The sequence below is a fragment of the Danio rerio genome, chromosome 13, assembly GCF_052040795.2.
Source record: "Danio rerio strain M-AB ecotype USA chromosome 13, GRCz13ab, whole genome shotgun sequence".
Classification (NCBI taxonomy): Eukaryota; Metazoa; Chordata; class Actinopteri; order Cypriniformes; family Danionidae; genus Danio; species Danio rerio.
This window is the reverse complement of record NC_141033.1, coordinates 52,880,306-52,907,993: the sequence shown is the minus strand read 5'-3', so window position 1 is coordinate 52,907,993 and position 27,688 is coordinate 52,880,306. Positions and strand designations below refer to the sequence as shown.

At 35.7% G+C, this 27,688-nt stretch overlaps 1 protein-coding gene and 3 long non-coding RNA genes across 7 annotated transcripts in view; 3 read left to right on the top strand and 1 right to left on the bottom strand.

Moving 5' to 3' along the window:
- Positions 1-7,731, bottom strand: part of LOC147834332 (uncharacterized) — a 60,474-nt gene extending 52,743 nt beyond the window's left edge. The window contains exons 1-2 of the long non-coding RNA XR_015506498.1: positions 5,151-7,731; positions 4,631-5,097 (exon numbers count right to left, since the gene is read on the bottom strand). This is a non-coding gene — a long non-coding RNA (uncharacterized LOC147834332). The remainder of the gene's footprint in view (positions 1-4,630; positions 5,098-5,150) is intronic.
- lyst (lysosomal trafficking regulator) overlaps positions 1-27,688 on the top strand; it is a 197,837-nt gene that overhangs the window by 11,300 nt on the left and 158,849 nt on the right. For 2 of the 4 annotated variants that reach the window (XM_087279768.1, XM_087279772.1), the window contains exon 3: positions 20,129-20,220. In XM_087279768.1, coding sequence (XP_087135894.1) covers positions 20,129-20,220 — 92 coding nt within the window. Of the gene's footprint in view, positions 1-91; positions 327-15,389; positions 15,446-20,128; positions 20,221-27,688 lie in introns of those variants that run through there. The other 2 variants (XM_087279769.1, XM_087279770.1) reach the window with 2 other exon arrangements.
- LOC147841225 (uncharacterized) lies at positions 178-2,858 on the top strand. Its single transcript, XR_015506501.1, has 2 exons — positions 178-1,396; positions 1,437-2,858. It is a non-coding gene; the product is annotated as an uncharacterized LOC147841225 (long non-coding RNA).
- On the top strand, positions 22,054-26,359 carry LOC147841224 (uncharacterized). Its single transcript, XR_015506517.1, has 3 exons — positions 22,054-22,082; positions 22,625-24,227; positions 25,461-26,359. It is a non-coding gene; the product is annotated as an uncharacterized LOC147841224 (long non-coding RNA).

Here is a 27,688-nt window from a genome sequence, read left to right as displayed (position 1 = left end):
GCGGTTGGTTAAACTGAATGCTGCAGAAGAAGGTCAGCCGTTAACTGGATGTGTTAACATTAACCACCACCCACTTTTCCATTGCACTACTGACTGTTATTTCATTGGATTGGCCTTTCATCATGTCTGTGTCTGTCTGTGAGTGTGTTGAGATCAGTTAAGGTTTGCGTTAGATGTGATAAGGGGGATGTTCATCACTCACAGGATGCTCGGTGCTCTCTCTTTTTGCTGCTTTTTATGTCTTTGCGCACCAAATGAACCACACGGGAGAAGCTTTTAGTTTTACTTTCTACAAGATGTTCTCTGAACACGATGACTGATTGCGGGTGAGTTCAAATTTCGATCTTTTTGACTTGTAATGGTTCAAAGTTCTCATCGGAGAATCGCCTGATGTGACAGATCCTGAGTTTGTCTCTGTGATTGAGAAGTCAGTAGTGTAATCAAGTCTGTCCATCATTTGTCACAGATGAAGTTGATCCACTCTTGTTATTGAGTTTAAATGAGCTGTTCTTTGCTTATACAGTGCTTGTGTGATTTATCTGCCCCTCAAGCACAATAGTGCATCTAATTGGCTGACTTTCTTCCCACACTCATGGTATTTTCTGGAATTTCATGGATTTTTTTAACGTTTTTTAGATGGTAGTATCAGTATTGTGCATTTTTAAGGTTATCTATAAGCTAGTGTGCACCAAAACAGTGACAAAATTCACATTTAGGAGATATAAAATGAATATAAACGTGTATCAACGGTTTTTTCGTGTCACTTCGTACTTCAGTTTCTAATCATATTGTGACCAATCAAATGGTATTAGAGCAGTGATCAAACAAAATGCCTTTGGCTGTTTTTTATATAAAGGGGAGGAGCTACCCTATGCCCCACCCTCTCCATGTTTCGCTTGAGATTGCATCAAATATTGAATAATAGTGCACATTTCAAAGCACTTCACGGTGCATTTAAAGTCAGGGAATTTTACTTTGGTCTGCTTTGTTGGTTTATGTTTTCTGGGGCTGAGAGAGCTTAACGCGCTTCATTTTAAGAAAGCACATGCAATAAAAAAAAAAACAGCAGCACATTAAGAGAAAATCTTCATCAATTTGACAGCACACATGTTGAAAATTGGTCACAAGACTTGCTAATATCCACGTAACACAACAGAAATGTTTCAATTGGACCCAAAAACATGACGGACCCTACTGTGATATGGATGTGTTATTATGCCGGTGTGGTGAGAAATCGAGTCGCCCCTGCAATCGAGTCTGCTCAGGACCCCAATGGATTGTCTGTGTTGAATGCCTGATCATGACAACGGCATAATAACAAATCCATATTTCAGCAGGGTCTGTCATGTTTTTGGGTTATGTTGTTATACGTTGCAAGTGTTGTGACCAATTTGCAGTGCATTTCTTCAGTTGTTTGTGTTGTGACCAATTTGCAGCGCATTTCTTCAGTTGTTTGTTGTGAGGATTTGCAACACGTCTGCTGTCAGATTGATATAGATTGTGTCTTTATTTGCTGGTGTTTTTTGTAATTTGCTTTCTTAAATTGAAGCTTGTTAAGCTTTCTCGGCCACTGTAGTTTTACTGTGGTTATGGTTAGCCTATTTTTCACTGCCATTTTTATTCAGTTTTCCCCTCTTGGTAACTGACAATCAAATGCAGCCACCTTGTAAAATACTGTCAGTGGCTGTACTGTTTTTTTCTGTTCAGTGCTCAGACAGTTCATTCTAGATTGTGCTAAAATTTTGGATTTTTGCAGCCTAAAATGACAGAATTTTTTGTATTGTTTTGCCATTAAAATATATACAAACTATACTTTTTTTCCTTAAGACCAAGATCTTTTAATGTTTACAGTTTCTGTTAACATTGATGATATGATATGAGATTAAAAACTATGATTGTTGTGTTTGAATAACATGAAGGTTTTAGTTGGCAGTGCCTTTATATCTGACGATTTTTATCAGATCAAACATTCAAAACACATGTTTTATTCTAGTGCACATTTTGTTTGCTAAATAGCTATTAAGACACACAGAACAGTTTGGATCAGATTGGATGTAATGGATATCGATATTAAAAGGATAATCTGATATTCTGTCTAGTAGCGCTACACAATACATCTTAAAATTATCATCATCGCAATGATAGTACAGTATTTGCAATATACTCACCGCGGACATGTGATAAATGACGTTTATTTTGTGCGTTGGTTGTTTATATAAATGTAACCAACCAGATGCAGCCCTTACTATCTATATCCCAGTAATTGCGGTTCTGAAATTGGAAGGTGAACCCAGAGCTGAAAACTAAACACTAATGGTGGGAAAATGACAACAGCCAATAAGAGTCAGTTTGCACCTAGACAGTTTTTTTCATCTGAATTAGATTTGATCTTTTACCTGTTTAGTTTAATATCATTACATAAATCATTGATTTTTTTTTTTAAACAAATGTAACAGTATCCTGTATATCTTAAGAAATATCATTGTCACAACACTCAACAACATGGCATATTTTTCCAGTATCACGCAGCTCTACTGACAGACAATACTCCCCATCTAACATGAGGGTAGTAATTTTTTACAATTTTCTTTTTTAGTAGTTTACATGTCCTGTGGTTTGACGTGCAGTGAGACATCTCAGTTCATTAGAGATAATAAGAAACATGAGCTCTTAATTTTTACATCAGATCTAATCAGCTCTTTCTCCTAACAAGACCATTTAAATGCTTGGACACAGACTCTGAAAGAAGCTAAATATGTTACATATATTACTTTATTTATGGATTATATGACAACATCACAAATAATAAGAAGAGGAAACGAGACCAGAAATAAACCAAACCAACAACAAAAAGAAAATTCTACATAAATATATATTTTTAACTGGTGAACCTCCTTTTAGACTGTCCAATAGATTTTAAAATGCAGTATGCTCAAGCCTGGGTTTTTTTTGTGTGTGTATAAATGTAGCTCTTCTCAGGATGTTTAAACTAAAGCTGCTCAATATATTTCAAAATTATCGTTATTGTGATTTTACTATGTGCAATATGCGCATTGCATACATCTGTGATGAATTACATGTATTTTATGCATTGCTTGTTTATCTAAATTTGACTAATTAGATTGAGTCTTACTACCTTTAGCCCCGCCTACCCAGTAGTTGCTGTTTTGCTATTGGGCTGGAGCAGCCTTAAGCTGAACCCAGAGCTGAAGATAAACACTAATGGCAGGAAAATGGCTTAAATACTAAATACTTGCACCTCGACAATGGGTTTTTTTCTGAATCAGAATTAATGACATCTAAAAAATATCTTTGAATATGTCCTAACCAACACCTAAATTTTATATATTAGAAATATATAAACAACAGAAAACTGACAATGATCAGCTCAGGTACAGCTCATGTGCTTTATTCAGTGTTAAATGCTGATAATGTGAGTTTAAATGACATTTTACATGACATTTATTGCCGTACTACTGAAAGCAGCAGCAGCAGATAGTTCAGCTCAGATCTGGAAAATAAAATAAACCGTCTAAAATTAAACTCCAGAACTGTGACTCACCTTATTCAATGCAAGACAACACATATCAGTGATTCATCAGCTACATTTAATAATGTTAAAAAGCTTTAATATGTATTAATTAGATTATAAACCTTACTATGTCGTTGGAGTGCAGTGAGTGCACTATTCTGTGCTTTTGAATAGCTGTATTTAAATTTCTGTCTACGTTATGTTCTGTTTACGTTTGTAATAATTTATAATATTTTACTAATTAATAATCACCACGTGTGAAACTGAATTTGCATTTGGCTGTTACTTTCCAGCGGAGGCTGCATTGCAGTCACGTACGCATGCTTTGGGAGCCCTTCTGCCTGAATGAATGAAATGCGATGTTTTTCACCAAAGCAACCCGGGTGCTAAAATATAATTGGCTAAACTAGCATCGAGCAGATTAAAAGAACCAAAACAAAGACAGCTGTTCCGACATGTTACTCACATTTCTAAAGCAGAATATCTAACTCCAGCATTGTTTTTCAGATATACAAGAATGTTCACTGAGCATGTTTCTGAAATATCTGCAAACATATGGTATTTTAATGCTTCAGAAGAGTCAAAAACTTACCTACAGCACCATTAATACTCAACATAAATATTACATATTTTTTCCAGCATCATGCAGCTTAACTCAACATCTGCAAGTTGATTCTTAAACGGCTTCATAAAGCTCCCACAGGCGTTTCTAAATCAGATTTCAGCAGCTGTTTGGTTCAACATGTTGTGTTTCTGCATTTGTGAACTGCAGCGTGAGCTTCACATCTCTCTTCTCGGTCCACGCCCCACTCACCACCAGATTGCTTAGTGGACTAGTTAATTGACTCAGTGCTTTGAATAATTCATCTTTCTCATTCTCTGGTGAGTCCCGTTTCTACCGCTGTCTGACTGCCTGTGATGTGATGTGATAGATGCACTTTTCAACTACAGCCTGCATTGTGACCCATTTGTGTCTGCTAGTTGTCTACAAAAATCCTTGCTTCATTGGTGTCTCCATGCTCCCCTTACTCTCTTCAAACCATTGTATTTATAATGAAGAATAAAAGAGTCAGTAAATTATTCACATGCTTTTCCTACCAAGGGAAACTGCTGTTTACTGAACGATTATTTTTGGCAGACTGAATATGGTTCTTCTAATTTTATATGTATTATTGTTTTTGGAGATTTATTAATGAGAGTCTATGTCAGTTAAGGATGCAATAATTATAGATTTTGTATTAGTAATAAAGGGACTAAGGCGAAAGATAATGAATGAATAAATGAATGAATAAATATAAATTGAAACTAAATAGATTGTTGCGTGTTTTACGTCATGCTGTAATCAATTTTAACATGTATTGTTTTTTCCACGCATATATAGACATTGCATGAAACATTAGGTCATGAAAATTTATTTGAAAGTCTTGGAAAAATCATATAAAAGTCATGGAATTTTAGTAGTAAAAATGTGTATGAACCCTGCGCATGACTGTGTTCGCGACATTCTTTCAGCTAGGTGCGCCTGGAAATCGTGAGTGCGTTGCGAGTCACGTGACCAGAATTGACTGGTCAGTCGTTATTGGAAATAGTGAACTTGCATCACGAGACAAGAATTGACTGGTCAGTCTTTATTGGAAATAGTAAACTTGCGTTTGCAAAAGACGAGATATATGAATAGCCCTTAGTAAATAACCTCAGCCATAGAAATGAAATAAAATCAGCCTGTAATCTAGTGTGCGTGCATATAAGTCTCGCTGTACAAGCTCCGAACTTTAAACCAGTGCACAGTTGGCATAACTTCAAATTCCATGCAGAAACGCACTGTAAGAAGCCTTTACGATTAATTAACCGCGATGAATTGAAGCGTAGTTAATATTGAAACCGGTTAATTGTTGCATCCCTAATGTAAGTGAATCCATATTGTCTGTTCAGCTTTAGCGGTCTTTGATTACTTGATTAGATTCCACTGTGTAAATGAATTTTTCATATGCTTTTTATTCATATGCTTGTTTCAAACACAAATTCACTTTATTTTCCTGTATAATTTTAGCATAGTAAAAGTCACTACACTGTAAAAGTGATCAGTTACATTACATTACTAAAAAAAACAAAGTAAAGGATTTTGTATCTTGGAACTATAATAATGCACAGTTCGTTTACTTCATTTTAAGGCAACAGGTTTACTTACTATTAAGCCAACTAATCATTGTTTACATCAAATGCAATGAAAGGCTAATGTCTTATTGCTACACTGTGAAACAACTTGTGGTCGGAAGCACTAGTTGTTTTATTTTATTATTATTATTTTTTTTAACCACAACTGCATACCACGTACCTCTGATATATCGCCTTACCAACCTTCACAGACATGTAAACATGCACTGTACATGTTTGTCTGGCAGAGTTATTCTCACTTCTGCAGTTTACCTTCCTGACTCCTGGAGAAATGCGGAACTTAAAACTCTCCTCATGATGCTCATCATAAAAGCAAAGACCAAATTAGATCACCTTCAATTACAACCGGAAAAAAATAATATACAAGGTCATCCTCTGTAAGAACAGGGTCATGCGGCAGACTTGCTCTTCATAGCTGTCACCATCACGGGGCATAAATAAAGCGGATATACAGATTTATAGAGCTTGAGAATAGGCACAAATATCACAAAATTAGCAATAGCACAAAAATAGTAAATGCAAGATACAGTATGGACTGTATTGCAGACGTGTGATAAATTTCATTGCAATCAATATGCAATCAGCCTGACTATCTTTAGGCCCGCTTCCCCGGTAGTTGCTGTTTTGTTATTGTCTGGAGCCCAAACATGAACCCAGAGCTGAAAACAACAACAGAAGCTCTCGTGCTAGATGTGGCAAACAGTTTCCTGAAAATTCCATCCCACAGACTTTTCATAGCGGACTTGAAGCCAACGGAAGTCTTTTATCCACTCTTGGAAAAGTGTAGATGGTGGATTAACATTCAGCACATGATCACTAGTAAGATGTGTCATTATTTGTAACTTTAGATGTCATGGTTTCTAAAACCAAATCTGTCAGTGTAATCTTCATTCTCATCTTCAGCGCTTTACAGTTTTTCGCGGTAGTAGCTCTCTCTGTCATCCCAAGCCAGAAGGCATTGACTGAGTGATTGACAGCTGATATTTCAGTGCTAGAGCAGTGGTGGGCCAATAAGAAGAGAGTGAAGGCGGGGCAAGCATTATGGACTTGGCTTTGTTTACTGCAGCAAGCTGACAAGACGACTGTTTTAAACCATTCCTGAGCGTTGCGTTTTGCGTTTCAAGGGCAAAGATGCATTCTGCGTGAATGTCTCCCGAATTCGCGCATGTGGTGAAAACTTTGCAGTAAAAACCTGGTTGCACAACTTTATGCACTCGCACAGATGCTCCCAATTATATTTTGAGGTCACATAGACAAAATTTCGGGAGCATACGCAACCAAAATTTCGAGCCCTGCTCCACCAAAGTAAAGGAGTAAAGTAAAGATTAAAAGTAAAGGGAAAGTAGAGGCTGAATGGACAGACAAATCAGACAACTGTTGATATGTCTCAGTCAGCTTAGTGCAAGTTAATATTATGTGCAAAAATATGGGTTGAAATGAGTGTTTTACATACAGCGTTGGCTTAGAATACGTTTTTAATGAGGTTGTTCAATCTATACAGTCTTGGGTTTAGGTACGAAATGCTACAAGTGAAAACAAGAACTGCTTTTGACCTCTTAGCAGAAGGAAAATGACACTTCTGCAAAGCCACTGTACTTCTTCTGCTAGTAAACAAAAGCGACGGTAGCATGTGTGACTTCCTGTGTGTGCGCTACATGTGTGCCTGAGCTTTGGAAATGGGGTGAGAATGTGTTAATTAGATGCTGCCCAGTTTGTCTGCCTGACACCAGAAAACATATGATCTGTGACAGTCTCTCAACTAGTAATGAACTGGTGCTAAAATGACTCCAATTCAGAAAATGAGCTGAGAAGTAAACAAGTACATTCTTTAAAAAAAAGAAGAAGCTTGTGCATTGTTGAAAATCAGATGCATTCAGTGCAGTGGAGCATAATTTATGGGCACTTGAAATTATTGTTTCAGATGCTGATACGTTTGATCGAAGTAAACTGTGCATTATTAAATTAAAATGAAATGTTCCTTTGAATAAATATCATTGTAATACAACAATATAAATATTGCTTTGGGAATTAACTTAAAGGGCACCTATTTTACAAGATGTTAGATAAGCCTTTGGTGTGTCCAGAATGTGTCTGTAAAGTTTCAGCTCAAAATACCCATCAGATTATTTATTATAGCCTCTTTTGTAGTCTGTAACTTTAAATGTAAATGAGCAGCTTCTCCTCGCCCACCGATCCCACATGTGTCTGCTTCTCATCATGCTTTACATCAGATAAACAGCAGTCAGTGACAGAGACAGACTCTGATGAAGCGGAAATACAGCTTAGTAGTCAAAAATACCATGTAAGTTTATTTGATGTATTTGTGGTGGCGTTTATTCAAGCCTTTCTGATACGATGAGTCACACACAAATGCCGTTTGCAGAACACACACACACACACACACACACACACACACACACACACACACACACACACACACACACACACATATATATATATATATATATATATATATATATATATACACACCATGTGGCCTTGGTGATTATAGCGGTTAAAAATACATAGTGATTTTACTGTCTTTATTACAAACATGCTTTGTTTTAAAAACATTTGAACTTATAAACTAACTATTGATGTGCAGCTGATCACAGAGAGTTGTTACATTTATTTTAATCCCAGTTTCTTTGCAAAAAATGTTCTGTGGACACGTGTATATATGTTATTATTAAGACATGGCACCTCTCAATCACTTTGGTGGGCGGGGAAACTGCACTACTACGTCTCGTTGCGGTGGGCCTCAAAATCACTGGGATTTGGATTCTATTTTAACGTCAGTAAATGTAAAATAAAGAGACTTGTTATGTTTATATTACTCCAAGTAGTAGCACTGTCGCCTCACTGCAAGAAGATCGCTGGTTCGAGCCTCGGCAGGGTCAGTTGGCATTTCTGTGTGAAGTTTCCATGTTCTCCCCGTATTGGTGTGGGTTTCGTCCGGGTGCTCCAGTTTCCCCCACAGTCCAAACACATGCGCTATAGGGGAATTAGGTAGGCAAAATTGTCTATAGTGTATGAGTGTAATTGAAGTGTATGAGTGTAATTGAGAGTGTATTTATGTGTCCCAGTGATGAGTTGCAGCTGGAACGGCATCCGCTGCGTAAAACATATGCTGGATAAGTTGGCAGTTCATTCCACTGTGGTGACCCTAGATTAAAAAAGGGACTAAGCCGAAATGAAAATGAATGAATGAAGTTGTCCAAAATAAAAATTAATAAGAAGTGAAAAGTTAAAGTTGTAAAAAATATGTATAAAAATACAAAATTACTAAATCCAATAATTTAAATAAAAATATTATTCAATAAAATATAAAACAATTTAGTTTTAATGCAAAAATCTAAATTTTGCTTTGGAAATTAACTAAAATAAAGTAAGTTTACTAAAATGCAATGACGAAAACTGAAGAGGTCAAAAGTACATAACAAAATTACTAATTAATTATATATTACTAATAAGTCAATTATACATTTTTTGATAAATATAAAATAAATGTAATATTATTAATAAATAATTTATAAATTTTTCAAAGTATTGATAGCAAACAGAGACCTTGAACTGAACAAAAGTGGTGAATAATGTTGATTGCTGTTTTATCTTAGTTTAAATTGTTTTAAAATTGAGTTCAATATTAATTTCAGACAAATTCAGTGAAAATAGCTAATTTTCCCTTTCAAACTGTTTATAAATAACATTTGCTAAAGAATATTTGCATGCTCTAATTTAAAATGAACTAGTGTACTGGAGGTTGCACGGTGGTGCAGTAGGTAGCACAATCGCCTCACAGCAAGAAGGTCGCTAGTTCGAGCCTCAGCTGGGTAAGTTGGCATTTCTGTGTGGCATTTTCCCGTGTTGGCGTGGGTTTCCTCCGGGTTCCCTTACAAGTCCAAAGACATGCGGTACAGGGGAATTGGGTGAGCTAAATTGTCTGTAGTCTATGTATGTGAATGAGTGTGTATGGATGTTTCCCAGTGATGGGTTGCAGCTGGAAGGGCTCCGCTACGTAAAACATGTGCTGCATAAGTTGGCGGTTCATTCCTCTGTGGCGACCCCAGATTAATAAAGGGACTAAGCCGAAAATGAATAAATGAACTGTGTACTGCCATTTTTTGTAAAAGTGTATGTGCTTAATTTCAAATAGAATTTGAATGAATGATTATTGCCTCTGTGAATCAAATATACTTTCATTTAATGTCATCAGTATCCATCCTCTCATAATCCTGTGTTAGCAGCACTTCTGTTTTGTGGAGTTCATTAGTGTGACTCAGGGGCAAACCGAGCTGACAGGAAACACAACCCGTTCCTGTAAAAGGCTGTTTTTCTCCCTGCGTATCCAGCAACACTGTATCACTGTGTTTATTGTGCAGTCCAGCCTGTGGGTCACATGCAATTTGGGAAACTCTGATCTGATGCTGCGACCTCTTGCAATACACTCTGACTGTAAATTAGAAAAGATGCAGAATCTGAATCATGAAGCTATGCTTGGAAAATAGTAGCATATGTTTATTGGTATAATATATATTTTGGAGTGTACATGTACACTATGTCATGTTTCATTCATTTATTCATTTTCCTTCACTTAGTCTCTATTTCAGAGGCCGCCACAGCGGAATAAACCGCCAACTATTTAAACATATGTCCTGGGCAACACTGATTCACACACACTCATACACTACAGCCAATTTAGTTTATTCAATTCCCCTATAGCGCATGTGTTTGGACTGTGGGGGAAACCAGAGCACCTGAAGGAAACCCACGCCAACACGTGGAGAACATGCGAACTCCACACACTAACGCCAACTGACCCAGATGGGACTCGAACCAGCGACCTTTTTGCTGTGAGGCAACAGTGCTAACCACTGAACCATAGTGCCGCCCATGTCTTGTTTCTGCATGCATAAAAGAGCTCTGAACTATTCTAGTAGATCACCAAAAAATGATCTTTTATTTCCAGTGTGGTGAGTTTTAACTGCATTTTTGCAATGTTGCCTTATCAGATAACCAACCATATATACATTTATCCAGTAGATACCTAAATAAAATGGCAAATCAGTAGTTTTTAGAGCAAATATGAGTAGTGCAATGTGTGATGTGACGTGATGTGGTAGTTTGCAGTATAATACTGTGCGAAACACTTTTTTGGGGGAATATTATCTACTGGTGCTGCTGGCATGGTATTTTGCAATGTGGAAGTTAGCTCTTTTCTATCATTGTTTGAGGACTTTATTTGCCTATGGAGAAATGACTAGGATTAATAAACTGCAGTAATAGGTCAAGCTATTTGCTTTCCAAACAATTGTGTTTATAAATAATAGGGCTTTGAACCTGCACTGGTCTCACTGTTATCATGCCATCGATTCGGTTTAGGTCGATATCTCTGTGCATCACGGTGCATTGATGATGATTTGCATGCACAATTTCTTTCTTCACAACACATGAATTCTTGCATTAAAATTTCTAAATGTATTTATATATTGTTTGTATATATATTGTTATATTGTTTGTATATATATATATTATTTAACTGTACTCAAATGTAAATTAATGTTATTTTACAGTAAATTTCTGTAATTTACGTCTGTTATTTTACAGTAAATTTCAGTAATTTAGCATCTGTTATTTTACAGTAATTTTTTGTAATTTAATGTCTGTTATTTTACAGTAAATTTCTGTAATTTAATGTCTGTTATTTTACAGTAAATTTCTGTAATTTAGCGTCTGTTATTTTACAGTAAATTCCTGTAATTTAACGTCTGTTATTTACAGTAAATTTCTGTAATTTAACGTCTGTTATTTTACAGTAAATTTTTGTAATTTAATGTCTGTTATTTTACAGTAAATTTCTGTAATTTAGCGTCTGTTATTTTACAGTAAATTCCTGTAATTTAGCGTCTGTTATTTACAGTAAATTTCTGTAATTTAACGTCTGTTATTTTACAGTAAATTTTTGTAATTTATCGTCTGTTATTTTACAGTAAATTTCTGTAATTTAACGTCTGTTATTTTACAGTAAATTTTTGTAATTTAACGTCTGTTATTTTACAGTAAATTTCTGTAATTTAGCGTCTGTTATTTTACAGTAAATTCCTGTAATTTAGCGTCTGTTATTTACAGTAAATTTCTGTAATTTAACGTCTGTTATTTTACAGTAAATTTCTGTAATTTAATGTCTGTTATTTTACAGTAAATTTCTTTAATTTAGCGTCTGTTATTTTACAGTAAATTCCTGTAATTTAACGTCTGTTATTTACGGTAAATTTCTGAAATTTAACGGCCGTTATTTTACAGTAAATTTTTGTAATTTAACGCTGTTATTTTACAGTAAATTCCTGTAATTTAACGTCTGTTATTTACAGTAAATTTCTGTAATTTAACGTCTGTTATTTTACAGTAAATTTTTGTAATTTAATGTCTGTTATTTTACAGTAAATTTCTGTAATTTAACGTCTGTTATTTTACAGTAAATTCCTGTAATTTAACGTCTGTTATTTACAGTAAATTTCTGTAATTTAACGTCTGTTTTTTTACAGTAAATTTTTGTAATTTAGCGTCTGTTATTTTACAGTAAATTTTTGTAATTTAATGTCTGTTATTTACAGTAAATTTCTGTAATTTAGCGTCTGTTATTTTACAGTAAATTCCTGTAATTTAGCGTCTGTTATTTACAGTAAATTTCTGTAATTTAACGTCTGTTATTTTACAGTACATTTTTGTAATTTAACGTCTGTTATTTTACAGTAAATTTCTGTAATTTAACGTCTGTTATTTTACAGTAAATTTTTGTAATTTAACGTCTGTTATTTTACAGTAAATTTCTGTCATTTAGCGTCTGTTATTTTACAGTAAATTCCTGTAATTTAGCGTCTGTTATTTACAGTAAATTTCTGTAATTTAACGTCTGTTATTTTACAGTAAATTTTTGTAATTTAATGTCTGTTATTTTACAGTAAATTTCTGTAATTTAATGTCTGTTATTTTACAGTAAATTTCTGTAATTTAGCGTCTGTTATTTTACAATAAATTCCTGTAATTTAACGTCTGTTATTTACAGTAAATTTCTGTAATTTAACGTCTGTTATTTTACGGTAAATTTCTGAAATTTAACGGCCGTTATTTTACAGTAAATTTTTGTAATTTAACGTCTGTTATTTTACAGTAAATTTCTGTAATTTAACGTCTGTTATTTTACAGTAAATTTTTGTAATTTAACGTCTGTTATTTTACAGTAAATTTCTGTAATTTAGCGTCTGTTATTTTACAGTAAATTCCTGTAATTTAGCGTCTGTTATTTACAGTAAATATCTGTAATTTAACGTCTGTTATTTTACAGTAAATTTTTGTAATTTAATGTCTGTTATTTTACAGTAAATTTCTGTAATTTAATGTCTGTTATTTTACAGTAAATTTCTGTAATTTAGCGTCTGTTATTTTACAGTAAATTCCTGTAATTTAACGTCTGTTATTTACAGTAAATTTCTGTAATTTAACGTCTGTTATTTTACGGTAAATTTCTGAAATTTAACGGCCGTTATTTTTCAGTAAATTTTTGTAATTTAACGGCCGTTATTTTTCAGTAAATTTCTGTAATTTAACAGCTGTTATTTTGCAGTTTATTTTTGGCACCCCAGCTGCTGGATTTTTTTTACAATGTTTTAATATGAATAAAACAAATTTTAATATGAATTTCAGCAAGTAAACACCCTTAATGTGTTAATTCCTTTATTAAGATTTGCATGGTGATGTTTACTTTCACTGTTTCATTCAGTCATGCAGTGAAGAATACTGTCAATATATGAAATTTTTTAAAGATCATTTGGAAGATTAGACTGGTTAGCATCTGCTGGTTGACTTGTTTTGAAGAGCTGCTAGAGGTGTTAACAACACATTTGCTTGTCTACTTTTTTAAAATTTCACAGTTGAAGAGTTCAATATAGACACTAGTGAGGGAGTGTTTGTTCTAAACACTAATGAGGAATAAAGTGAGTGTTTGTTCCATTAATAGATACCATGAGGGTTTGAAAGTGTTCCAATAGTCACTAGTTAGGGATCGAGTGAGTGTGTGTTCTAATGATAGTCACTAGTGAGGGAGTGAGAGAGTGTGTTCTAATGATAGTCACTAATGAGGGTTTGAGAGGGTGTGTTCTAATTTTAGTCATTAGTGAGGGATTGAGTGAGTGCTTGTTCTGATGATAGTCACTACTGAGGGAGTGAGAGAGTTTTTGTTCTAAAGATAGACACTAATGAGGGATAGAGTGAGTGTTTGTTCTATAGATCAGAGGTTCTCAAAGTGGGGGTCGCGGGACAATGAAGGGGGGTCACCTGGTGATTTTCAAAAATCAATAAATTTTTATTAAACCTTAAGACTTACTGTATTTTATCAATCTACTGATGAGAACTATAGTTACTATAAACTATATAGTTACTATAGTAGCTTATAGTTACTAGTTCTATTGGATTGCGACTTCTTGGGTAATTACATTATACTAAAGACACAGCAATACTGTCAGATGCAGCAGATTTTGTAACACCAGGTTAAACTTTCTAGCCCATTTACTGCACTGACATACATTAAAAAAAACAAAACAAAGAATAGACTTGGGTCTATTGGTGTGTGTGTGCGTCATTGCATGCGAGGTTTCTGTATTTATAACAACCACCACAGAGAATATTGGCAGTCACGAGTCACTGGCATTCTCATTTTGGGGGTCGCGGGCTGAAAAGTTTGGGAACCCCTGCTATAGATAAGGGTTTGAAAGTGTTCCAATGATAGTAACTAATGAGGGTTCGAGTGAGTTTGTGTTCTAATGATAGTCTCTAATGAGGGATCGATTGAGTGTGTGTTCTAATGATAGTCACTAATGAGGGATCGAGTGAGTGTGTGTTCTAATGATAGTCACTAGTGAGGGAGTGAGAGAGTGTGTTCTAATTATAGTAACTAGTGAGGGATTGAGAGAGTGTGTTCTAATGATAGTAACTAGTGAGGGATTGAGAGAGTGTGTTCTAATGATAGTAACTAGTGAGGGATCGAGTGAGTGTGTCTTCTAATGATAGTCACTATAGTGAGGGAGTGAGAGAGTGTGTTCTAATGATAGTAACTAGTGAGGGATCGAGTTAGTGTGTCTTCTAATGATAGTCACTATAGTGAGGGAGTGAGAGAGTGTGTTCTAATGATAGTAACTAGTGAGGGATTGAGAGAGTGTGTTCTAATGATAGTAACTAGTGAGGGATCGAGTGAGTGTGTCTTCTAATGATAGTCACTATAGTGAGGGAGTGAGAGAGTGTGTTCTAATGATAGTAACTAGTGAGGGAGTGAGAGAGTGTGTTCTAATGATAATCACTAATAAGGGATTGAGGGAGAGAGATTTGTCACATGACTCCTCCAGCTGGTTCAGAACTGTATGTTGATCTGAATGTCCAGCACAGATGACCACAGGAGCAGTGAAAGTGAAAGATTTCTGCTAGCAGAGGAACTTATGATCTGTTTGTTCAGTCACTCTGAACCTTGATCTGATTCTCACTCTAAATCTACAAACTAGTTACATCCTCCTTTCCTTCCCATTTCTCTGTTCTTCAGTTTTTTAAGTTGTTTTGTGTGCGTGGATCATCATCCTCTTCTTCTGTCTGTTTTATTCCATCTGTGTGTGTCTCATCTGTGTGCGTGTTTCAGCCCCTCGCCGCCCATAGACTCTCTCAGCATCTGCTTCTGCTGCTCCTGATCCTCTGGTGAGTGTCTGTGTCTCCTGCAGATGCGTGTGATCTTCAGTAAAGCTGCTTTCAATTTTTGATACGACTAACACACCGCAAAACATGATTATCTTTCTTTGATATTTTGTGTGGTTTCTAGTCCAAATATCTAACAATTCTTAAATTGAGAAGCATTTGTCTAGACAAGGAAAAAGTATAAGAACTAATATGCCAAAATAAAAAAAAAATAAAAATAATAAAAAATAGCTAATTCTTAGCCATATATTTTAAATAATGTGTCAAAAATAATGTGAAATGTGTGAATCTAGGATTTAAATATCTTTAAAATGTTAAAATATTTAGCAGTAAAATAAAGCAGTATGGAAAATGTGCAGGTATTTTATTGCAAAACAAAAGGTGGCTGACTTAAAAGTGACAGAAAACTATGCAAAATATCACTTCATTTTTTTTTAATCGTGTTGAACCCATGTAAATATCTGTTTCCACAACGTTAGAAACAGACGTTTTCTTTTAGCCTCATTATTTGATGTTGCCGTCTCTTCACTGTACTGGTTTTTACCAAGTTGTGGAAAAAAATGATGTGCTCAGAACACTCGATCCGATAAAAGGAACCAAATATATGTATATAGGATGAAATGTTAATTTATTCTGCATGATTTTTAAAACAAAAGTCAAACACTTACAGTAAACAACTGTTTTATTTTAATTCAAGACAAGATTGAATTGATTACTGATTTTCAATATTTTTTTGCTTAATTATTGCTCATATTTAATCTAAAGAAGGATTTACAGTTGCTAATCTCAGCACTTCTTTGTTTTTATGTGCTCGTTTTGCTTAGGTGCCCATGAGTTTCATGAAGGGGCCTATGAATAAAATAGATTGGTATTTTATTTGTTTATTTATTTATTTGGTAACACTTTAGTTTGTCACAATTCATGCTATTACCTATTAGTTATTATTCCCGCCTATTATTAAAATATACACTCACACTCTGAACACACAACACGTCCAACCTTGAGGCGGATGGGCTACAGCAGCAGAAGACCACACCGGGTGCCGCTCCTGTCAGCTAAGAACAGGAAACTGAGGCTACAATTCACACAGGCTCACCAAAACTGGACAATAGAAGATTGGAGAAACGTTGCTGCTCTGATGAGTCTCCATTTCTGCTGCCACATTGGGATGCTCGGCTCAGAATTTGGCATCAACAACATGAAAGCATGGATCCATCCGGCATTGTGTCAGCGGTTCAGGCTGGTGGTGGTGGTGTAATGGTGTGGGGGAGATTTTCTTGGCACACTTTGGGCTCATTAGTACCAACTGAGCATCGTGCCAACACCACAGCCTACCTGAGTATTGCTGCTGACCATGTCCATCCCTTTATGAGCACAGTGTGTCCATCTTCTGATGGCTACTTCCAGCAGGATAATGCACCATGTCATAAAGCGTGAATAATCTCAAACTGGTTTCTTGAACATGACAATGAGTTCAATACGACAGAGCACCCAATTACTACCTTACTAACTATTAAGAAACAGCAAATTAGTGGTGTATAAAGCCAGTAGTGTAACTTAATGGTTTCCTAATACTTTGAATTGTGACTTAAAAAGTGTTACCATTTTTTTTTTTATTGTAAATAAAGCAATTATTGGAGAAATGTAAAGCAAAGTGTTACTTTCTGTTTCTTTGTAATTTAAATTTAAGGAATTTTAATTGTTAAATTTGCTTTAAAATCCTTTTTTTTTCCATTTTTAAATTAAACATAACATAAACAGAACAGTTGGAACAAAATGCTGAGAAATTATTGTCAAAATTATTTGTTCTCATTTTTCCACTTCCTTCTTCTCTTGCAATTGTTTTTTTCTATGTTGTCGCAAATAAAAGTGATGTTTCTGATTAAACCGATGTTATTGTTACTGTTTAGTGTTGTTTTATTCAGTAGCAGTGGTTGATTAGTGTGACATGGTGTGATTCTTGACAAAAGACATTGATTGATTGATTGAGTGAAGGATCAATATTTTGCCATCATTGTGAAAACGACACTTTAGATGTCTTCAGGAGTTCAGTGAGGAGTCTGGAAGTGGTGCAGGACAGTCTGTCTGTCAGTACAGTTGTGGAACGCTTGATCAGAGCATGTCACTCCGCTAGTGTTTTGTCCCCAAGTCAGATGCTTTTGTTGAAGCTGTGGATTACTGAAGCACACTCAACCAGTTCTATTGTGTGTGTGTGTGTGTGTGTGTGTGTGTGTGTGTGTGTGTGTGTGTGTGTGTGTGTGTGTGAGACTGTGTGTGACTGTGTGTGTGTGTGAGTGTGTGAGTGTGACAGCTGGAGGATCAGTAAAAGCTGCGACAGAATTAACACACATCCCCCACAATTGCTAGTAAAAAAGGTCAGATGACCATCAGCAGGTGGAAATCCTGTGAAGATTAGACATTCCTTAAGTTTCATTACGGTTTCTGACTGTGACTCACACACATAGGCATTTTAATATTTAAAGTATGGAATGTTAGCTAAACTAATGTTTGCTAAATATATTAATTGTTCTAAAAAAGGCAGTTCTTTGCACATTTATTTTATTTCTTTTTAAATATTGGTTTATTTGAGTGGTAAATTTTGTAAGAAGAGGATTATTATTAGATGTATAATCACTTACAAATATGTATCATAAATTATGGAATGTTTTTATTTTTTTATTTGACTAAATGTTTGATGAAATGTCTTAGTTGTCCTAAAATAGGTTGTTCTTTGCACATTTATTATCATTATTTGTTTACCGTTTGTTAATTACGGTTTCACTGAGAGCATAAACTGACATGTTTTGTAAGAAGCAAATGATGATGATGATTATTATTATTATTACTATTATTATTATTGTTATTATTTTCAGATGTATATATATTTTATTTTTTATTAATATTTTTTTAAACTAAATGCTGAAATCTCCTAATTGTCCTAAAGTAGGCTGTTGTTTGCACATTTATTATTATTATGGTTTTATTGAGGGGTAAAATAACAGGTTTTGGAAGAAAATTATTATTATTATTGTTGTTGTATGTATAGGTATTTTATTTAAATTATGGAGTGCTATTATTATTACTGTTAATTCTGACTAAAAGTTTGATAAAATGTCTTAAATGTCCTGAAATAGTCTAGTTTTTTTGTACATGTATTTATTAGTTTTTATTTATTTTATTGACTTGTTAATTACAGGAGGTTAATTGAGGGAGTGAGGACAGGTTTTATAAGAAGAGGATTATTAATATTATTTATTATTATTATTTGTTAGATGTATAGATATTTTATTATTTAAATTTTATAATGTTATTATTTATTTTTTTAGACTAAACAATTGCCGAAATCTCTTAATTGTCCTGAAGTAGGCTGTTCTTTGCACATTTATCATACCCTTCCTCCCCGGCCGGCAGCTAGTTCTGTGCAACTCACACTTGCTTGTCCACTAAAGCTAAGCAGCTGCACATGGTCAGTACCTGGATGGACCCCATCCCATGAAAGCTAGGTTGCTGCCAGAAGTAGTGCTAGTGAGACCAGCAGGGGGTGCTCAACCTGCGGTCTGTGAGGGTCCTAGCACCCCAGTATAGTGATGGGGACTCTATACTGCGCAGTGAGCGCTGTCTTTGGAATGAGACGATAAACCTGTGGACATTTAAAATCCCGGCCACATTTGCTCACTGGCCTCTGTCCATCCTGGCCTCCTAATCAGCTGGTGATTGGTATGTCATCTGGCTCAAAATGTCTGCCGTCGCGTCATCCAGGTGGATGCTGCACTCTGGTGGTGGATGAAGAAATTCCCCGCAGTGTGTAAAGTGCTTTTTTCGAGAAAAGCGCTATATAAATGTAAGGAATTATTATTAATTTGTTAATTACGGTTTTATTAAGGAGTAAAATGACTGGTTTTTATTATTATTGGATTATTAGATGTATAGGTATTTTATCATTTAAATGATGGAATATTGTCATTATTATTATTTGTATTTGCTTAGAGAATTGTATAAAAGACTCTGTTCTTTATAAGTGTATTTGTTATTGTTTGTTTATTACTATTTATGAATGAATAGGACTTTTATTATTATGTGATATATAGCTGTTGTATAATATAAACAATGTATTTTTAATTCTCAGTTGTTTTTCATAATATAAATGTAAAATATTTGTAGTTTTTATTATTACAGTTATTTTTTGCATTATGACCCTTCTTCATATTACAACAGATTTGGTGAGATTAATTTATTCAGGGCAGTGTTATAGATGTCCCAGGAGCTGTGTAGTGTGTTTCCTTGCGTCTGGCCTCTTACTCACTCCCTCATGTGAGTGGAAGTTGCTCCATGTAATGTGATTATTTTGTGTCTGTTCCAGTAAATGAAGGCTGGCAGCAAAAACAGAGACGTCTTTGGATGCATTGAGCGTTCACTGCTCCAGTGAATGAAGGAAAAGACTTACTGATCAAAACTGTCCTATATATATTTGCTTTTGTAAAAAAATTTACATATGGTTTGATATGCAACTAAAATTCACATTGCAAAGATTCACATTGCAAAGAAAGGTGTTCAATTCTAGCACGCCATTGCTAATGTTCAAATTAAAAGACTAATTAAAAGTGTTCAACTAGCCCTACACTATACAGAAAGCATGAGTATTTAGTTTTTCATCGTGTAAATGTCATTGTTTTTCTCTGTTTTCAGGTCAGTCTTCAGTGCTTGGAGAGTTTTCTGTGCACGTTTCACTGTGTGCGACACCTCAGTGACCCCAGAGCAAAGGATGCGCTCAAATTCTGGTGAGCTCTCTTCTTTTACATGATTACATCCCGAGTCTGTGGTAAAAACGATACAAAAAATGAACTGTGGTGTTTGATTTTTTTTTAAAAATTCTCCTTGACAACCAAACATTGACTCTCACTTGATGTAGATTATTAGATTTTTTCGTATATTTAAGGAAACAGCAAGGGAGCATGTCATCAGGGTGGACGACCAAAACAACAAGAAAAGTACCTACAAAAGAAACGAAATGATCCAAAAATATCCAAAAGAAAAACTGAATGATCAGACAATTAGTTAAACTGATTATCAAAATAAACGTGCAGGCCACCCGTACACACAGATTTTTGAAGACCTGTTCAACATGTCAAACATGCACATGTCATCAGGCTCAGGAAAACGTGTCACAGTGTTGTTCACACTGTGGGTCTGTAATCCTCCTCTGTTCTCATATCTGCATTGACTTGTATGCAATGTACTTCAGCAAATACTTAATTATCTTCAAAAAATAATTTTATAGCCATTTTTATTTCCTGTTTAAACAATGTGACTACCATATTCTTTCAAATGCAGATCATCGAGACAATTTAATCATCCACCATCAAAAATTGCCATGTTGCACACCCCTAACATGCACGATGATACAGATCACTGCTATTTAAGTGACTTTTTCAGGTATCAGCAGTGCAGTTCTGTCTAGATCTGACACATGCATTATTTAAAAGGGATTGTTTTCATCAAACATTATTATTTGCTCTTAAGGGTTAGTTCACACACAAATGACAATTAAACCATTAAGGCATCCTAGGGGTGTGTATCAGGGTGATATCTTATCATGATAAATACCAGAATATGTTGTGATATATACAGTGATCAGCATATATGAGTACACCCCTCACAAATCTCTCATTTGAAGTAATATTTTCGGTCCCATTTATATTAAGTGGCCTTAACAAATATGCACTGGAATTAATAGTTTGTTACAATGTACTTATTGTGTAAATACAAGTATTTACTGTGTACTTGTGCTTGATTAAATACCTGTAAGTAATTACATCTGTAATGAACTTTTGTAATTACATTTGTAAATACACTGTTGACCATTCCTTACACCTTAACCCACCCTTAAACCTACCCATGCCACCAAACCTGCCCAAAACCCAACCTAGATCCCAACTCGAAAGCACCACAAGTGTTCTCAAATACATTATAAACACAGTAAGTACATTGTATTTATTTTTTGATGTAAGTACATAGTAGTTAGGGACTATAATAAAAAGTGGGACCATATTTTCTAAAGGATGCAATATTACATACAGTTAAAGTCAGAATTATTAAGCCTCCTTCATTTTTTTTTGTTTTTAAAATATTTCCCAAATTATGTTTATAAGAGCAAGAAAATTTTCACAGCATGTCTGATTTTTTTTTCTTCTAGAGAAAGTTTTATTTATTTTATTTAGACTAAAATAAAAGCAGTTTCATTTTTTAAACACCATTTAAGGACAAAATTATTAGCCCCTTTAAGCAAATGTTTTTTTCAATAGTCTACAGAACAAACCATCATTGTACAATAACTTCCCTAATTCCCCTAACCTGCCTAGTTAACCTAATTAACCTAGTTAAGCCTTTAAATGTCACTTTAAGCTGTATAGAAGTGTCTTGAAGATTATCTAATCTAATATTATTTACTGTCATCATGGCAAAGATAAACTAAATCAGTTATTAGAGATGAGTTATTAAAACTATTATGTTCAGAAATGTGTTGAAAAAAAATCTTCTTTGTGTTAAACAGAAATTGGGGAAAAAATAAACAGGGGGGCTAATAATTCTGACTTCAACTGTACGTATGTCCTGGCTCTTTCCAGTTCTACAATAGCAGCAGGTGGCTGTTTCTCTTCATCAGTCCAAAACAAGTCCAATAAAGCACATCCCAAAAGTGCCCCACAGCGCTCTGGGGGTGAATAAAAGTGTCCTCTGGGAAAGTCATACATTTCTGTCAGGAAAAATATTCATATTTTAAACTGTATAAACATTTCCTCATAACTTCTGCTTTTTTGTTTTTAAGGTTTTAGACATAATTATTATTTCTTAGGCAACAAGACAAGTGCTCTTCCTTCTTTGTACTTTATATTTGATTTTATTTAGTTTTATTTCATTATATGTCATAGTTTTCCATGTCATAGTTTTATAGAAATATTTAAACGTCATTTATTAACAGAGTTCCCGCAGGTCCTTGAAGTCTTAAAATGTCTGAAATTAAAATCCGGGAAATTAAGGTCTTAAATTGTCTTAAATTTACCGTAAAGTGGCTGTAAGTGTTACATTTTCAGCCGGTCTGCTTAATGACGATAGGGAAGCACGGTCCACCGTAAAAATCTTATGCATCTTATGTCCTGGCTCTTTCCAGTTCTTTAATAGCAGCAGGTGGCTGTTTCTCTTCATCAGTCCAAAACAAGTCCAATAAAGCACATCCCAAAAGTGCCCCACAGCGCTCTGGGGGTGAATAAAAGTGTCCTCTGGGAAAGTCATACATTTCTGTGAGGAAAAATATTCCTATTTCAAACTTTATAAACATTTCCTCATAACGTCTGCTAATTGTCATACTGTATGTTGTTTATGAGAAACCACTTTCCAGTGTATTTTTCAAAACACATGCATATCCCATGCGCCTCTCAGTCTCATTGGACCAGCTTTTTTGTTTTTAAGGTTTTAGACATAATTATTATTTCTGAGGCAACAAGACAGCTGGTTATGCTTGAACTCCCCATACTCAGGGAAGAGCGTATGGTAGAGGCAAAGGTAATAAAACGCTCAAACTACCAGGAGCTAGTGGAGAAGTGCCAGGAAGGGGGCTGGAAGACCCACTGTGAGCCAACAGGGGTGGGCTGTAAAAGGTTTGCAGGGCATTCACCCTGTAAAGTCTTCAACCAACAAGGCCTTGCAGTAGCAACTAAGAAGAGAGCCATTAAGTCTGTTTGTGAGGCTGCAGAGAAAGCCACAAGATGGCTATGGATGGAGAGGACTCATTTGTGAGTGATGGCTACTGGGACGCAAGCTGGGGACTGATGAACCTCAGCTGGGTCATCTGGGCGACGGTGTCTGATGTTGAAACACCCAGTGACCCCAGGATACCTCACTGACGATGCGTCCCAGACAGTGCATCTAGATGATGTATACACTGCAGAAACACAGTGATTCACTATAGGAGATCTTTATTCACTCTTGAGGGCTGTGAGCCACTGTTTACTGTTAGACTTGCTTTAAAATGATGCATATTCTTTTTAGTTTAACATAAAATATTTTTAGCTGAAAGTGAGATTCTTAAAATGTATTGCATTGACTTTGAAAGACACATACTCATATATATGTAACAAGCATTTACCCATTTAAAAAACTGCTTCTGATGATACATGGAGGTCTGAGTGAAACGAATGGTCTGTGTGAGAAACTGAACATTATTTTCAACATTATTACTTGGCAAATCGCCCTGAGCTTTTGCACGACAGTCTGGAGTGTGAGCTTCCTGTTGCATAATAATGTTTGGTCAAAACTCACACATGAGCTGACGCTAATTTCAAATGTTTGGAGTGAGCTGTACTTTTCATCGTCTGATCATGGTTTTGAATCTAAGCGTAGGTATTCGAGAGAAGCGTGATTGATTGCGCAGTGTAATTTCTGAAGGAAAACTCACGCACAGAAAGAAATGTCATGGATTATCGTGCAGAGACATTCATAGCATGCCAAAGATACAGTACAGTTAATCACTCAACAAAGAGACACTTCTTTATTTCTGTGTGGAGATGTAGAGCAGAAAATAGAAACACTGCTGGAGAAATACACAGAGCTCTTCCTTCTTTGTTCTTTATATTTGAGTTTTTTTTTTTTTTTTTTCATTATATGTCATAGTTTTCCATGTCAGTTTTATAGGCTCCAATGTAAATGTAATAGGACCAAGATTAAAGTTTCAAGAACAAACAGAAATATTTAAACATTATTTATTAACAGTGTTCCCACGGGTCCTTAAAGGGCCATGAAACCCCCTCGTTTCAGCAGAGTGTTTTCACACCTCTACTTTGGAAAAAGTCAGAAAAGTGGGCGTGTCCAGCTCTGTTTAGGGGGGAGTGTCGGAGGAAGAAAAGCAGCTTGGTATGGGAGTGTCTATTTGGGCGCGCTGAATTTCAGAGTCAAAACACACACCCACAGCGGACACTGTGACTGTGTTTACATGGACATCTGTAGTCGAATTATTTGCCAAATTATTAAATGTTGGACTTTAACTGCAGTTTGGCTCTTTCATTCAGGGAATTCATTCATGCCCCTCCCGACAAACGTGATATTTGATTCGAGGATCTGCTCTAAGCGTGTATTTTTCATGCAATGTTTGATACCGCACGGCGAATGAGAGAAAAAAAAACTCTGCATTTCCCGGAAACTTAGATACACACGGCAGGTAGCGTCAGAAAGCCGCGTGTGTTATTCCGGTCACAAAATCCAACACGAGGTTATAGTTTGGTTGTAACTGTTAGTGCTAACTATTGCACTCGGTGCAATAGTTTGTTTGATACGAATAAAATACAAACTGAATAAACAAAGAGCACTGGTCACTCACTTACCAAATCTGTAGAGACAGGACAATCACCAGGAACTAGAGCCGCGTCTTTATTTAGAGGAGACTACAATCTGGATCTCAGCGTTTGCAGATGAGAACAGCTCTCAGGTAAACAATGTTCCTCCTTAGACACGTAAGTTATTGTTGTCGAGCGTCGCGTACACTGTTAATCTACACGTGACTCCAGCTCCGCTCTCACAGAGAGAAAATGAAAACAAAACTTCACTGCAGCAAACTATAAAAGCAACACTTCACGCTTGTTTTACCAACACAACGTGGCGTCTCTGCTGTCTAAACACTGTGATAGTAATGAATATTAATGAAGTTGCACAATAGAGCGCGCTGATTGGTTTGAACCAAGCCTTACTCATGCATTAATGCAACACACTGTAAGACGTAATAAGACACACTCTGGCACAGACGCCCAGTTTGCACGCTGGAATACACGCTATTATGTCATGACCGTGACGCAGCTTACAAAAATTCGTTTCAAACAGGAAGTACGAATTTGCTTGAAATAACGCAAAAACAACCAATTTACACTTTTTAGTGAAATATAGGTGTCCTAATAGTGTTTTTAGCAGTGTGGGACACATATACGACTGTCAACAGCTCAAAAAATGTGTTTTGGTGTTTCGTGACCCTTTAAAGTCTTAAAATGTCTGAAATTAAAATCCGGGAAATAAAGGTCTTAAATTGTCTGAAATTTACCGTAAAGTGGCTGTAAGTGTTAAATTTTCAGCCGGTCTGCTTAATGACGATAGGGAAGCACGGTCCACCGTAAAAAAAATCTAATAGTTGATTAATTTAGTATGTGTGAAACATGAGAGAAATGACAATCTCCGTGATTTCTTAACTTATTACGGTAGGTCGGCTACAGACGCTTACGTCGGTCTGCACTTGCGTGCTGTCATTACGCGGTTGTCGAGGTGAGGTTAAAATGCAAAGATGGGAAAGTGTAAATTTAACGACGTGGCGATGAGGCAATGTGTAAATTCTGCAAAAATACCTTTTCATTAGGGACCATGGGGCTCAAAGCCGTCAAGTCGCACATGAAAGGAGGAAAACACCAGCGGTAACTTATGTTGCAGCAGCTAACGTTAGTCAAAGCAGGTCCAGGTTAATCCCTGCATTGTTTGTAGCTAGACCTAACAATGTTACTAGTTCAGACGAGAGCTGAAGATCTTTGCCCGAACTCGACGGGTTCAGACTTAATTTCTATCTTTGTAGACAGGGTCGGGCCGGGCTTAGGCTTGCGCAGTAAATGAACAGTCATGCATTTCGGTTAGCGCAAAAAAAGTAATCAAATCATTTTTAGAATATTAAAATCCGTCCATCCCTGTAAAAATGAAACCAATAATGACGGAGAAGTCAAAAAGAGCGAATTTTGACTGCGGTCAGCCTAGCTGATGTTCAATAAGAACAGTCATTCTAGCCGTCAAGGTATTTCGGTAGTCGCTCATACACTGCGTATTACGGTAAACAGCAATGTCCAGCGAGCTGACAGGGAAGATAAAATGAATGTTCTTGACTGGTGGAAGATGAACAAACAATCCAAAACATGCTAAATGAGCCAGATCAGTATGCATCCCGGCCAGTAGCAGCAGCAGTGAGAGGGTGTTCAGTGCTGCTCAGTGAGTGCAGGACTGCGCTAAAGCCATCTACAGTGGATTCAATAATGTTCCTCCACAAAAACACGTAGCCTAATCTTGATGAGTAAAGGAATTTCACATTATAACTAAATATTCAAATGAAACCATAAAATCATAATGTAGACAGAGTATATAGGCTAATGTTGGTATTAATATTTCATTATTCAGCTTCACCATCACCTTAATGCAGATTGTGAAGAGAAGTGGCATCCCACAGAGCCTTTATTTTAATTTCATTATTGCCAAAAACCCGTCATCATTTATCATTTATATTAATTTAGTTTGTTAAGAAAGACTTATTTTTATTGGTGTGTTGGCCAATTTAAAGGCTAAGTAGATGTACCTAGACCTATTTAGAGTGCTGAAATGTTACGATGTTACAGAGGTGTTTTTTTTTTTTTCCAACTTCTAAGTGGCCTATAGCCTGTTATGAATAAGTGGTGTTAACACATATAAACGACTCATTCATGTAAAAGGCAAAAGAGCTGTGTGTAATAATGAATAATTTCAGGCTTTAAACAGGTTCGGGCTTTTTAAAAGCTGCCAATCAATATGTACTTGTTGAGCTCGGGCCATATCGGGTCTTACTTTTATGGCTCGATTACAGCTCTAGTTCAGACGCCACCTCACAGTCAGCTATAACAGTTTCATTTCACCGCCAGACACCCAAAAGGCAGGTGCTGTGTGTTATCCATACTGTGACGAGGCACAATTCATTTATATCCAACAAGGATGTTAAATTGAGTCGCCTATTCCGAAGAAATTTAGAAATTTTTGGGTCTTAAATTATATTTGTTGAGGTCTTAAAAAGCATTAAATTTTATTTTTAAAATGGTGCAAGAACCCTGATTAATATAAATGAGCAAAATCACACCAGTAGCAGTGCGATATGGCTGCATATCGGCACTGGTGGGAGGCGTGCCAATCGCATATACAGCCATATCGCACTGATACGAGTGTGATATTGCGTTTATACAACAGTTTGACGGCATAATTGTGTATATAAAAACAAAATCAATGTGGAGAGTCTCAAAAACCCTTTTGTATGAGGAACTACTTTCTTCCGGATTAAAATCATAAGCTGACAGTTAAACAGTTGAGTGTGCATCTTTTAAACTTTAGATCTGTAGTGTCTGCTTTCTGCTGGCTGTATGTGGGCGGAGTAATACACAAAGGGTAAAGAGGCTGTAGGAGTTCTGATATTGCAGAATATCGCACAGCTGTCAG